The 13,810-nt window shown below is 46.4% G+C and overlaps 1 protein-coding gene and 1 long non-coding RNA gene across 6 annotated transcripts in view; both read right to left on the bottom strand.

Annotated features, from left to right (window-relative positions):
• Positions 1 to 12,771, bottom strand: part of trak1a (trafficking protein, kinesin binding 1a) — a 31,493-nt gene extending 18,722 nt beyond the window's left edge. Inside the window, exons 1-2 of one of the 5 annotated variants that reach the window (XM_062464803.1) lie at positions 12,567 to 12,771; positions 4,765 to 4,959 (exon numbers count right to left, since the gene is read on the bottom strand). Coding sequence is in view for 4 of the 5 variants with exons in the window: in XM_062464799.1 (XP_062320783.1) it covers positions 4,765 to 4,959; positions 5,418 to 5,433 (211 nt within the window). In the remaining variant the exon portion in view is untranslated. Of the gene's footprint in view, positions 1 to 1,628; positions 1,848 to 4,764; positions 4,960 to 5,417; positions 5,510 to 7,412; positions 7,648 to 12,566 lie in introns of those variants that run through there. The other 4 variants (XM_062464800.1, XM_062464799.1, XM_062464804.1 and 1 more) reach the window with 4 other exon arrangements.
• LOC134023037 (uncharacterized) overlaps positions 1 to 13,810 on the bottom strand; it is a 258,879-nt gene that overhangs the window by 204,624 nt on the left and 40,445 nt on the right. The window lies entirely within an intron of this gene.

Raw genomic sequence — 13,810 nt, 5'->3', positions numbered from 1 at the left:
GGATAAAGGTCCTTTGGCTTTAGTTGTCCTCTACATATCTACTCCAGTCACCCAGGTGCTCCTGTCCCCATATCTCCCTGTCTCTCCCAATGGCTTCCTGTCTCTCTCCATCCCTCCCTGTCTCTCCTCATCTCTCCCTCTCTTTCCTCATCTCACTGTCTCTCCTTGTTTCTCCTCATCTCTCCCTGTCTCTCCTCATCTCTCCCTGTCTCTCCTCAATCCTCCTCGTCTCTCCTTGTTTCTCCTCATCTCTCCCAGTCTCTCCATGACTCTTCCTGTCTCTCCATGACTCTTCTTGTCTCTCCATGGCTCTTCCTGTCTCTCCATGACTCTTCCTGTTTCTTCTTGTCTCTCTGTCTCTCCCAGACTCTGGTCTACAAAGTGTCCCATCTCCCTCGACAACCTGACAAATATCAATGACCTCGATATAACGCAACCTCCTTCCAGTCTAATTTTAGAATGAACAGAAGGCGAGCCTTTTCTCTCTTACTATTGAACTGATCCACACACGCACGGCTCCTACACTGCACCAGTACGCACATCCACAGTAATGATGTGTTACATAAGTGAATGAAAATGGAAAGATACTTTTATTGGCCTGTTCGCTACATAATCTATGAGGAGAGATGGACCAGGTGATGGAAACCTTCCTCGAATCTTACACAACAACGGATCACATGATGAAATAGGCCAACCCTTTTTCAGATATATAACCTATGAATGCGATCAAAGGGATTGAACACATTCTACATCACCCCTGGCTGAGCGTAGGTGAAACGCGTTCGATGTTGAGTCATAGATGAACTCAACAGCTCTATAGGAGCCGCAGAAGGATGCAGACTGTCAGACTGAGCTGGTAAATCATGTTAAAGGGCCAGATTGTGATATAACCGAACAGTGTCACATGACTGCTCAATGCCTGTGTCACAGACACCCAGGCTAGTGTGAATGCTGGGACCATGACAGAGGGGGTTTTCTTTTTCTTTCTTCCTTTTGACAATAATAGACACATTTAAGAGAACATCCGCTTTCAAACAATAGGTAGCTGTTTTCTCTGAAGAAACCAGAGAATTAGACAGTTGAAAACATGCACACACAAACTAGTTCCCGTCAGTCCTTGCCTGGGTTAGGGTTAACCCTAACCCTAGTCCTTGTACTGTTAGCATGAGCCTTCAGCACCGTCAATGTTCTTGTTGTACCATAATTAATCTTTAGTGACAATCAACACCAGAGCAACTTAACAACACACATGCTAGGTATGTAGCCATAGTAACACCATCTATTGCCCTGAAGTGTGACGCTGGCTCCTCTCAGCCCTTCCTCAGCTGAGACTAACTTTGTATGTGACACCTGTTATGACACCCAGCCATCACCGCCGTGCATAGCCCCCCAGCATGGGACTGATGCAACACAGTGAACAGAAGATGGGAGATACACAGCCTTCTACACAGTCACTCACAGCCTCATAACCATCTCCTCCCCACACACACATCATCATGCAGACATACCTGACTACTTCTCACATAAATGAAGAGGCAGCTCTCTCTTTCCTACTCAGGAATATGACCGTGAACCTGCTACTGCAGCGGCTTCTGGCTCCCAAACGGAGCTCAGCCCCACCGTCTCACCGTCAGTGCACTCCTCATAGTACCAGTCCAGCTCATAGTAGTCAGCCTCCACAAATCTCTGCTTGCGTCGCTGCATCCTCAGTCTCCTTCAGCCCAGAGGCGCTTCCCCTCCTGTCCCGAGGTCGAGGTCATGAGCCCAGCTTCACGTCCGTTCGTAACCATCCCAGAGTTCGCTGGCTGTCTGACGCTACGCAACACAGGACACAGCATCCTACCCCTGGTACCCGGTGTGAAGGGATAGATAGATAGAGAGAGAGAGAGAGAGAGAGAGAGAGAGAGAGAGAGAGAGAGAGAGAGAGAGAGAGAGAGAGAGAGAGAGAGAGAGAGAGAGAGAGAGAGAGAGAGAGAGAGAGAGAGAGAGAGAGAGAGAGAGAGAGAGAGAGAGAGAGAGAGAGAGAGAGAGAGAGAGAGAGAGAGAGCGCAGCCCAGTCACGGGTTTTGCAGCAAGCTGGTTGCTGGTGACTTGCAGGTTGGATCACCCAGGGGGAGGAGCAATCCGCAGCAGACAGCCAATCAGAGCTGCGCCATGTGAGTGGTGGGGTTCTGTCGTCAGCTCAGCCCTCCCTTCCCAGAACGTCCTTCTGTGCGGTTGCCATGGAGACTGCCTCCTGGCTCTGACTCTGTCGGCATGTGAACACAGGCTGGTGCTGCTGGTGGATGATGCTAATGCTAGTGCTAACGCTGTTGCTACAGGAAGGGCAGTGGGTTTATATTTACAGACACTATCTAAACACTGGTATCATGCTCATTAAAAAGACTTTGTAGCAGGTAGAGCTCAGAAATAAGCAAGGTCTCTCAATACAAATCCAACATGAACCCACCCCAACAGGGCAATGTGTTCAATGCAGCATGAGACCCTGTATGTATTTAAGACACCTACATATAATGTATAAATAGGTTAACACCAAAAGCTAATTAGTCACCATGTACAGAAATGAACATCAAGGTGACTCACAGCTTTGACGCAGCTAGCCGTAACAACCTCGACTCCTTCAATACACAGTCCTTCCAGGCGAGGCTGGAAGGCTCCACCCTTTTGATATCCTAATAAATCGAACCAGCCTATTAGGGGAGATCTCCCTGCGTGGATGTATTACTGCTGGATAAGACAGGACATACCTTTGCTTCACAGTCACATCCGCTCGCAGACCAAAGACAGCTGACTCATCCAAATACCCCGTCACTATCAGACTCTCTAAAGCACACCTCATGTCTAGCAGAGAGCTCTGTCACCTCAGATACCCTGCTATTGATTTCCATGGTGGATTGACTGATGTCATTTATGGGTTTGGTGAAAGTTCAGTGAGTCAGCTTCTATAGGATGTCTTTCTACAGGAGTAGAGTATGAAAAAGCAGTGGGTTTAAATGGTTTAACTAGAGATGTTTCAACTCAACCTGCCATTGTTGGCCTTAATCAACAAGCTCTCAGGGATTAGTGCTTAAGACTCAACGCATGAATCCTATTCGATCATGGGTTCCAAAATGTCATCCTATCAGACCTTGTGATTGGAGGTTGCATCATTCAGAGAGGTGGTGTCAGAAATGGCAACACTGAATCAATTGACCAATCAAGTGACCTCTTGGCCATGTTCAGGCCAGTTCTGATGACATCATGCTAAACACAGAAGGGCAACATTACCAAAAGATCCGTGACTAAAGCCCAATACATTCATGATATTAAGACAACACCTCACAATAAGTCTCAAATATCTGATACAACTACATTTAAAAGCCTTGAGTAAGGTATGCATTCCATATAAATAGAGTCTGTATATCCAAATAGGAAAACAGATTGACATTATTTCAGCCCAAATATGACAACAACATAACAGACTTAAAAGAGATCAATGCCAATGCCAACTCTACTGGGTCTGTTGAAGAGACTATTTCCATCCAATTCAGGAGCAGAAATTTGCTTCATTGAAGTGTAGATCTAAAATAGCATTATTAGATCATCAAATGGAAATATAATAGCCAACAGGAAGGTTATAATTAATTTTTTATCATAATTTTATATTTACATCCGGTTTCTTTTTTCACAGACAGACTGTAACGTAATCAAGGCAAGTCAAATACAGATTTAAGGTCAAAGACAAGGGCAGCTTAGTGTGTGATTAGAACAGGCTTTCCAGCGAGCTGCTGGTCTGACAGACACACACACACACTCGCACACACTCGCACACACACACAAACACATTGTGAGACAGACGTTGAAACAGTTGTCTCTATACCAACCAGCAGACTGGCAGAGTGTCGCCTGGCGCTAGGGCCCAGTGGGTATGTTTGCTGTGGCAACCAGACCCAGCTGTCTCTGTAACACCCTGTTTGGGCTCAGGGCCATCAGACAGAGCTCTCTCTCTCCCTCTCTTTCTCTCCCACTCTTTCCCTCTCACTCTTTACCACCATCTCCCAGTCTCTCTCCCATTCTCTCTCTCCCACGCTCTCTTTCTCTATTTGTCTTCCTGGTTCTCTCATTGTTACTTTCTCAGAGACTGCACGACTGACCTGCTGTATTTGTGACCTTGAACAGTAATATAGTAGGAGTCTATAACATATATTAGAATAATCCATTTAGCTTTGAATTCCGATTGACCTCAAATATAATGCTATTTAATTAGCCTACATGGCACTCAATACTCACATTTAGTTAATAATTTTGGGCATTCCAGGAGGGCAAATCCTCCTGTTACTGATCATTTTTTGTTGTTTTTTACCGAAAAGCAGACGAAGTACATAATCTAATTCATGAAACGTTGTTCCAGATACAGGTTGCAGATACAGGCCACCAGAGGGAGTGAAGGAGCCGTCAGCTCAGTGCAGACTGAAGAGCCAAATCAGAAGACTTTTGGCCCTTCTATAATTCTCCAAGAATGCAACCTTTCTTCATCTCCTCCCTTGAAGTCACCCAATCCCTGACCTAACACGATCGGATAGGTGTAAAATCTCAACAGCAACCTGACGTTGGCATTGTCAGACCTGTGGTTCCACCAGTGGGAAGAGAGAAAGAGATCTTAACATGATTCCAAAGAAAGGTATCTACCGCTTAAACAACAGCCAATGGGGGGGGGGGATCCAAAACAAACAAACAAATAGGCGAACAAACAAACACAACCAAACAGGTGTACTGGTCACTTACGGAAGTACTTCAGGGTCTCCTCGATCTGCTCCACGCTGAGGTCCAGGTTGGTGTCAGGGGAGAGGAGGGGCGTGTGCAGCCAGTCGTCGTGGTCATAGCCGTAGATGGAGTCTGCTCTCAGCTGGTAGTGGGGCAGCTGCTCCTCCAGGAGACTGATGATCTCAACCTCTGGAAGATCAGCACTGTTACACACATCTAGAGGAGGGAGGGAGGGAGGGAGGGAGGGAGGGAGGGAGGGAGATGTAAAGATGTTATCATCTAAGAATATATTGAATGGCAGTCTTGCACACACACACACACAACTTTTTCAACATATATACTTATAAACTTCTTCAACTCATAATACAACTAAAACAAACATGACACCTATTTTAAATACAGTCACAGAGTTTCCTTTGTTGTATGGTCATATTCTGTAATGAGTGTGTAAACCAAGCAGTGTTTCTGAATCCTCTGTACACGTCACAACATAAAAGGCAGTGAGTGTATGAGGAAACCAACTGTATTTTTGAGGAACTACACTGTGTGTCACTTTTTCCCCACTGAGTAAAATGAGTTGTTTCCAAAGTACCATCCTGGAACTGTAAAAAAGACCAGTAAAAAACTAATTTATTTTAACTACCTGAGGTAAGCAGGATAGTCAAGCATCTTACCACAACTTTCCGCCATGAGATATACTAATCCTCTCAACACGGAATCCAGATGTCGACAGTGACAAACTTAGAAAAAGAAAAAAGAAATATATAAAAACACGTCTGCATGATAAATTCCCATGGAGTAAAACATCTGCCTGCGCTGTACGTTCCCAAGTCCCACAGGCAGCTTTCCTACCCAGATGCCGACAGCGAGGGTAGGAGCACTATGTTGCAGCGTGTACTGGGCTGGAGCTTGTATGAGTCTCAGCCGATGGGAATGATTGTCTCCACTTCCTGTGAGCTCACCAGAGGGGCTGTGCCCTCGAGAATAAAGAAGTCAGTGAAGCTGCTTTCTGCCCGTTCGGTTTATTCTGTCTGTCCGTCTGAGGGAATAACAACATCTCTCTCTCACTCTCTTTCTATCTCTCTCTCTGACCCCCCTCCCCTCTCTTTCTAACAATGCTGACCCTGATAGCCCCTAATCCAGACAGAATGACTAGCTATGCTGAGACTGGCAAACTGACAAACCCACACGCACACACACATGCAAGCACACGCGCACACACACACACACACACACACACCAGGATTCAGCAATCAGAAAGAACGTGTAACTACGAAAATAACAAATACTACACGCACACCACAACAAGACGCGGAGGGAAGGAACAACACTTCTAATGTATGTATCTCCTCATTTACAACCGGTAAAGGCAAGAGTGTCACCAGAACAGGGGGGGCTTGTTTAAACACCAAGTAAGGCCCCTGGAGAAGGTACAGCTGCAGGTGGTCAGAGCGCTGACAATCGTTCCTGCTTCGTATTTATAGTCCTGTGAGAGACAGCTGTGTGATGATAAAGCTAGCGAAGCCAGTCTCTTCTCCTGCCCCTTTTATACCTCTATGCTCCCCCCCCCTCCCCGAACAGCCCCTACCCCACTGTCCTTCCTGTCCCCTCTACTCCACCTCACCCCCCCCCTTCCTAAAAACACATACACACAACCAACACCCATAGACCAGGGATCAGATTCCCCCCCTCCTCCTGAAGCACAGGGGGAATCAGGCTACCCAGGCCACAGATCAGTACCAGAGGGGCAGCTTTACCACCTTTGATGTGAAACAGGAACCTTTGTCTTCCAGCTGACAGACGATCTAACACACTGGCTAGTAACAGGTTTTGTTTAAGTATCTGTTTGCGAATGCAACGTCCACACAGTGGAATGAAGGACATCAGTGCAAAGAATAGTTTACTAGCCGGGACCAAAGTTGAAGAAGTTGAAAAAGCCTTCTTAAAAGCACTTAGCACTTAATACACACAAACATTCACTTTGTATAACGGTAGAAGTTTACAAGGACCGGCCTACAGAAAGACGACATACATAAACACACAGGTAACGGGCCTTCAGATCAAACACAGGCTACTTTACCGCAGGTTCAAACAAGCCCATAGCTCACTGTGGTCGACCTGCTAGTGTACTATACTAGTCAGTCCTGGACAAACAGCCTGGCAAGGACAGGCTCTACATCGCTTCTTAACCTGCTCAGCCATGTGTGTTAAAGGGACATTTCACCAGATGAGCTAGAACAGAATCAGTAATTAATTTGCTGATCAAAAGCTATTTGCATAAGGCTGTATGTATCTGCTAAGCTTATGTATATCCGTTGACCTCAAACCTTCTGTTGTTATTGTCCTCAGTAAAAAGTACACAACGCTAGCACGCTTACTCTAAGGAAATTCTGTCGCTAGCCATCCTCACAACCGTGTCACTCGCAATGTCCCATTTACTTTTATTGTGAAATATCAATAAACCAGAAACAAGGCACAGAGCCAAACATCGAATGTTCAAACTACAGAACCGAAATGAAAACTTGAAACAAACTTTCAGGCTCTGTCAAAACCTAGTGAAAACCTTCCAGGCTTTGGAAACAAGGACAGTACCAAATAGAGAAGAAAACATTTGATAAAAAAAGTCCTGGCCTAGTGTCCGGCTCAAAGTCCCGGTGTCCTGTACTCACTCATGGTGCTGCAGCCCCTCGTCTCCTCGCTTACATTCTCCACTTCGCCAGGAAAGGGCAGGGCCAAGAGGAGCCAGAGGGAGTGGGAGGGAAAGTGAGCAGAAAGAGGAGAGAGAAAAAGAATCAAGAGAAATTCGAGGAGCAGGGAGAGGGAGAAAAAGTACGGAAGAGTAAGTGAAGGAGAGAGAGACACAGAGAGAGAGAGAGAGAGAGAGAGAGAGAGAGAGAGAGAGAGAGAGAGAGAGAGAGAGAGAGAGAGAGAGAGAGAGGAACTGGAGTGAAAGCAACACTGTCCACTCTGGACAGTCATGGTTGGCATGCCAGTGACGGTAGTCACATGTGGGGCCCCCTCCCCCTTCCCCCTTCCGCCCTCCCTCATCTCTCCTACCCCCCCCCTTCCCAACCCTCTCCAGTCCCAAAAGCACCACCAAGCCACCAGAACACCCCCCCCCTCCCTCACATACACACACATACTGTAGCCAGTGCTAGCCTTGGCTGTAGCCCCTCCCTCCCTGTTCCTCTATCCTGCCGCCAGAGTCTAAACATAGCCTGGCGGCCTTCTGGCCCACAGAGAGAACATTTCTGCTGGACCAACCAAGCCTAACCTCACCTAACCTAACCTAACCTAGCCTTGTCCTTATCATCATCTCAGCACCCTCCTGACCTGCATACACAGTCAGGCAGTAGGCTCAGGGACTCAATCACTTACTGTAGAAAGCAGCAGACCCTATACCTGCTGAAATGCATCTGTGGCAGGTACAGTACTACTGTACACTACTGTACTTTGACCTAGAGGAGAGGATTGACTGAGGGGAGGTTCCACAACACAACCAGGATGTTAGCTGTAGATGGTACACACAGCTTCCCCCTACTGCTCCAGGCTGTCACCTGTAAAGATGATTCCGGACTTGTGTGTGGATATTTTCCAACACGTCTTCGTAGCATTCTGCTAAGTCTGGCTTCCACCACTGACACTTAAGGCCACAAAGGACAAATGTCAGAGACGCGCTGACGTGAAACAGGAGAGGAACAAACATTTTTAACCATCCACTACCCATTCCTCATACACAACAGGCCTGTTCCATGTCATCAGAGCAACAGCGTAGCTTGTCTCTAAACTATCTATTTCATGTCTATCTCAGTATAGCAAAGTTACGATTCGTGTGAAACCGCCTGTGTGAATCACGCCTAAGGAGATGCCGGATGGTGTGTTGGCCACCGGCCACAAAAGATATGCAAACATGGCTATTCCACACGTCAACAGTGATGGGGCAGGCAGCCGCGTAATCTGATTCAGGCTGCGTTCCGCCTCGACTCATCGGCCGATGGTAGGATGTAGAAACAGAGCGACAGCTGTTGAGATGAAATGCGAGGCAGATCGTTTGCCCTTCCGCAAGACTACCAATAGGTTCTGTAGATTGATAGGACAAGCCTGTTAGTAGAGAAAGATAGGCCAAATGACTGTGCTAGCCCTCAGCATCTGCTCTACAATCACTTGTGCATATCTGGGAAGACTGGGAAAATGTACAGTTGAGCCACAAATGCACTTGGCCTATAAGAGGGCATTCAGATTTATACTAGCCAATCACAAGGTAAGGTGAGCTGTAGGTCTTCAGCAAGAGTTCCAGGCCTGGCACATGTCCACAGTCATACAGGCACTCTCCTAGACAGCCGCCCACTTGGCCCCACCCACAGCACCATGGCAACAGGGTCCTACAAACTGGGGGCTGGTATGTTGGTCTGATAGTCTGGTCTAAAGAAGAAAACTTAAAAGACAGGTATCTAGTGTTGCTTGTTACAGGACACACGACAGCCAAAAGCAGTAGGACACACAAACATTTGTATGAAAAACAAAGAGTAAAGAATTTAAAGTAAACTACAGAAGGTTTCACACTGATATGACATCAGCATTGCTGCTGTGTCTAGTTTTAGGAGTGGGTAGTGGCAGATATTTTTATGTTTCTTAACCTAACTAAGAAGGAAGATAGTCTTGCAGCTAGCCAGTGCTGTGAGTCACTCAGTCCTAGAGTGAATGCTTTAGCTTACTGGACTAAGGTGCAAACAAGACTCCTTATTTCTGTGTTGATCCACCAACAGACTGTTTCCATGGAAATATGGGATTGCGTATATGTGGGATTGCCTATGCGTGTGGTTAGGAAAACTGCCCATCCTGAGTAGACAGAATCATGTGGTCTGAGTGTGTCGTGCACACAAACACTATCTGGATCTCCCTCTGACATGTCTGGGTTTGTTCAACATTTGAAACAAATGGCTGCCACAAACGCACGCACAAACATGCCAAGGTAAACACAAACAAAAACATGCAGAGGAGTATCGACACTCAGAAACTTGTTCGAACAAACAACCGTTAAAAGTCTTACCCAGGAGAGTCTAAAGAAGACAGAATCACATCCAGACAACTCTTATCCATTCAGATTGTCAACAAGAAGCCCCTCACAAGAACTTTGAGTTCATTGAACATGCCAAAAGTTAATATTTAGTCCCAGTAGGGGAGGTCTGAATACACAAAAACACCCATCTGAGAGAAAAAAAAAACATGCAAAACCTTTGTGACTTTAATATGCTCTATGAATCTCACAATATAATGGTGTAATCTTGCACACGGAACATGGATTAAAAAAAACTTGTCTTTAGTAGGTTGTTATTTTAGCTTAACTTCTAACTTTATTGTGTACTTGCCCTTGTTTTTTCCTAACTGATGTATATTCTGTGTGAATACATTGAGAGCACAGTGCAAACCAGATCCCTTGTATGTGTACGGCCAATCTGATATCTATTCTGGGTGTGTTAAAAAATATATACCCTCTGGAATGTAGTGGAGTACCTTAAAGCAACTAAACACAACAGGGAATCCAAATACAATCTTGTTTACTCAGTATCAACTGTCCTTCCCTGCTGACCAATGAGCATGTCTTCATTGAATGACTCAGTTCGGTGACTAAACATAATTTGTCATATATACTTACCCTCAAATTAAAATGTACAAAGCAAAACCCCCATAAAATGGAGTCACATCATTACTGTAACTACACTTCTCCTTGGGGAAATGGGGAGTCAGGTGGCTGAGCGGTGAGGGAATCGGGCTAGTAATCCGAAGGTTGCCAGTTCGATTCCCGGTCATGCCAACTGACGTTGTGTCCTTGGGCAAGGCACTTCACCCTACTTGCCTCGGGGGAATGTCCCTGTACTTACTGTAAGTCGCTCTGGATAAGAGCGTCTGCTAAATGACTAAATGTAATGTAAATAAGAGTTCCAGCCAGTTTAGAGTTACATCACAAGCAGCTTTATGTTCTCGTTACCAAACATCCTCCATCTACCTCATCAGTTTACATCACCACCAGGGACCATGGAGAATTACAGTCTCCCATGGCAACCGGCAAAGCATGAGCATGGCCCATTGGCAACTCCATTCAGTTCTTTGTGTTCATTCATGCTCTGGGCTCGGCCAATCAGAGGAGACCTCCAAAGGCTGAGGGCGAGGCATACCCTGGCCCCAGAGTGACACTGTGGGTGAATCCTCCTCTGTGAGGGGGGGGGGGGGGCTCCAGCTTATGTAGGAGGCCTGACAATGGGAAGCGAAGAGTGAAGAAAATCTACCTGCAGAATACTGAGAGACCTAGAAAATCCTATCCCCAAGATAATCGCTCTGGATAAGAGTGTCTGCTAAATGACTAAATGTAATCAAGCAAATGACCTCCCCCATTCAGAGACTGTCAGTCTATGGTTGTTCTATGACGGGTAGCAGTCGCCAGCAGGGGGCAGCACTGACCCACAGCTACCCAGAGCAGCCTGTTCACACTGGACACACATGGCAGGTCTTCCGTGCCCTTCAGCTCACTCCTACACAACACACTACACTTCAACTAGACAAGTGTTGATCCTTCCCATCAACTACCTAAACGGAGTGATTACAATCAACACTCCAGCACCCTGAATTTGGCCAAAACGAGGATGTTCAGAAGAGCCTCTCCCCTCAGTTGAAGGTTTGAGGAAGTGTCCACATCTACGCTGCCCCGTGGCCTCCTGGGAGTTCTCATATCAGGATGTGACATCATCAGGTTACCCAGAGGCCAGTTTCTCACCACATCCACGCTGATGCCGTTACTCCCCTGCAGCTTGTGTCCTCATTGCAGCCTACTCTAGACTCCTGCCTTGAACAACACACTCCCCTCTGTTGCTGCCTGCTGCTTTTTTAGCTAGCCTCCAACCGGCCTTTCAGAGCTGGGACACAGTGGAACAGCGGAGCACAGGCCATTAGGAGCGAACTGACAGGTACAGATCAAATGGGACTGTAGAAATGCCCTGGGCTAGGCTGGGCAGCTTTCAGACAGACAGCTGTGTGTGGCTCGTTGATAACTCGACAAAGAGACAGCTGGGTATCAAACTGTACCTGCTGATCTGTGCTGTCACATTTTCACTGCCCAGACAGGCACATGCATACAGTACACACACATTCATTCATTTATTTGAACAGATTGACAGAATTGTGAGTTTTTCCCACTAGCTCCGTCTCCTTGCTTGAAGCTTACAGTACCTAGTGAAGTTTCCTTGCAAGCATTACTAGACAGTAGATCCGACTGCTACAGTATATTGGGCTGACTAATGTACTGCTGAGAGTACCGGACTGACCGAGAAACTTCCAATGCAGATCAATCTGTCTGTCTGTCTCAGGGGTGAGAAATAAAACATGAATGAGTGAAAGGGAGTCAGAGATAGATGGTCAAATGGAATGTGTGTGTGTGTGTAAAGGAGAGGAAAACGGGGACTGTGAGAGAAAAAGACAGAGGAGGGGTGACACTGCCTAATGCCGAGTCAATATTTATAGAGAACCCTGAATTATGTCTTTACTGATAATCCATGTTGATGCACAGTTATATTTCTGCAGTTATATCTCTAACCGAACTGTAAAAAGGTTTTACCTGTGCACACAAACTTAGTGCAATTCAGTTAACATCAAATCTACTACAGTAACCAACATCTTAATCGCCGGCTGCACCACAGACTAGTTCTTAATAAATAACAAAACATTTGATTGTTGCCACCTCTGGCTTGTCTCTGAGAGACTGTGTTGTGTAGGTGTTTGTGTTGTTTAGGCGTTTGCATTGCTTAGGTGTTTGTGGTGTTTCAACGTACCAGTGATGGTCCCGGCATCCCGATAGAGAAAGGCGTCCAGGGTGATGTCCTGGGTGCTGGTTTCGCTCACATACTGCTCCTCATTGGAGGGTCCACAGGAGGGTCTGGGGGGACGAGCTTGGTGGTTGGAGCGTTTTCTGAGGGGCGGGGTGGAGGCAGAGGACGAGGTGTGGTGTTGTAGAACTGGGGCGTCCAGCTTGGCTGATGTTCATAGGGGGGCGCCAGGTGCCATGGGCGGGGCAGAAGGTGTCTCTGAGGGGAGCCCACCAAACACAAACCCTGGACCACACAGCAACACACTGCAGTAGATGATATCAAACTCCACCAGACCAGATCTTGAGCAGAGAACCTAAAGAAAAATAAGAAAACACAATTAGAACCAGGCTAAAGCCCTAACCGTTTATCACGATATGATGATGCAATTTTAATCAGTGACCTAATTATGATCTGATTCACAAGCTCAGCACAAAAATCATTTTACTGGCATGACAAGTTGATACTTGAAGGCCATACAGACAGACAATATAAAGTGACATGCAAATACATAAATGCATATACATATACACGAGTGGTGCATACTAGGTAGGGGACATTACATGAGTACTGCTAAATCTATGACACAGATGAAGGTGTGACGTGGAACCGTAGATATAAATTGTCACTGCTACTTTGCAACATACAAACAGCCCCTCAGCCCAACATCTTTAAAAATCTTCTTTCTTCTCTTCTTCACCCTTTAGCCCACTTCCTTTCCATGTCTACTGTTTGGGGTCAGGTCTTTTCCTCCAGCACTCTGGGGAAAGCGCTAAATTGGGTCAGACATTTTCCATTGACTTGTACTATCGCAAAGACTCTCCTAAAGACATTCAACTAAAGGCTTCTTCTGAAGATGGGTCTCTACATTTACATTTAGCAGACGCTCTTATCCAGAGCGACTTACAGTAAGTACAGGGACATTCTCCCCGAGGCAAGTAGGGTGAAGTGCCTTGCCCAAGGACACAACGTCATTTTGGCACGGCCGGGAATCGAACTGGCAACCTTCTGATTACTATCCCGCTTCCCTAACCGCTCAGCCACCTGACTCCCTCTCTACTTGAGTTCTGAACCAGGTGACCAGAGCTAGTAACTGGTACATGTGACCAGCTGGTAGACTTAACAAAAGATGTCAAAGTGCTTCTGAGGTCACCCTTTAGGTGAGGTGTGTGTATTCCAGCACATGCAAGCATACACACACACATTCATAC

This window comes from Osmerus eperlanus, chromosome 7, assembly GCF_963692335.1.
Source record: "Osmerus eperlanus chromosome 7, fOsmEpe2.1, whole genome shotgun sequence".
In the NCBI taxonomy this organism is placed as follows: Eukaryota; Metazoa; Chordata; class Actinopteri; order Osmeriformes; family Osmeridae; genus Osmerus; species Osmerus eperlanus.
This window is presented reverse-complemented; position numbering and strand designations above follow the sequence as displayed.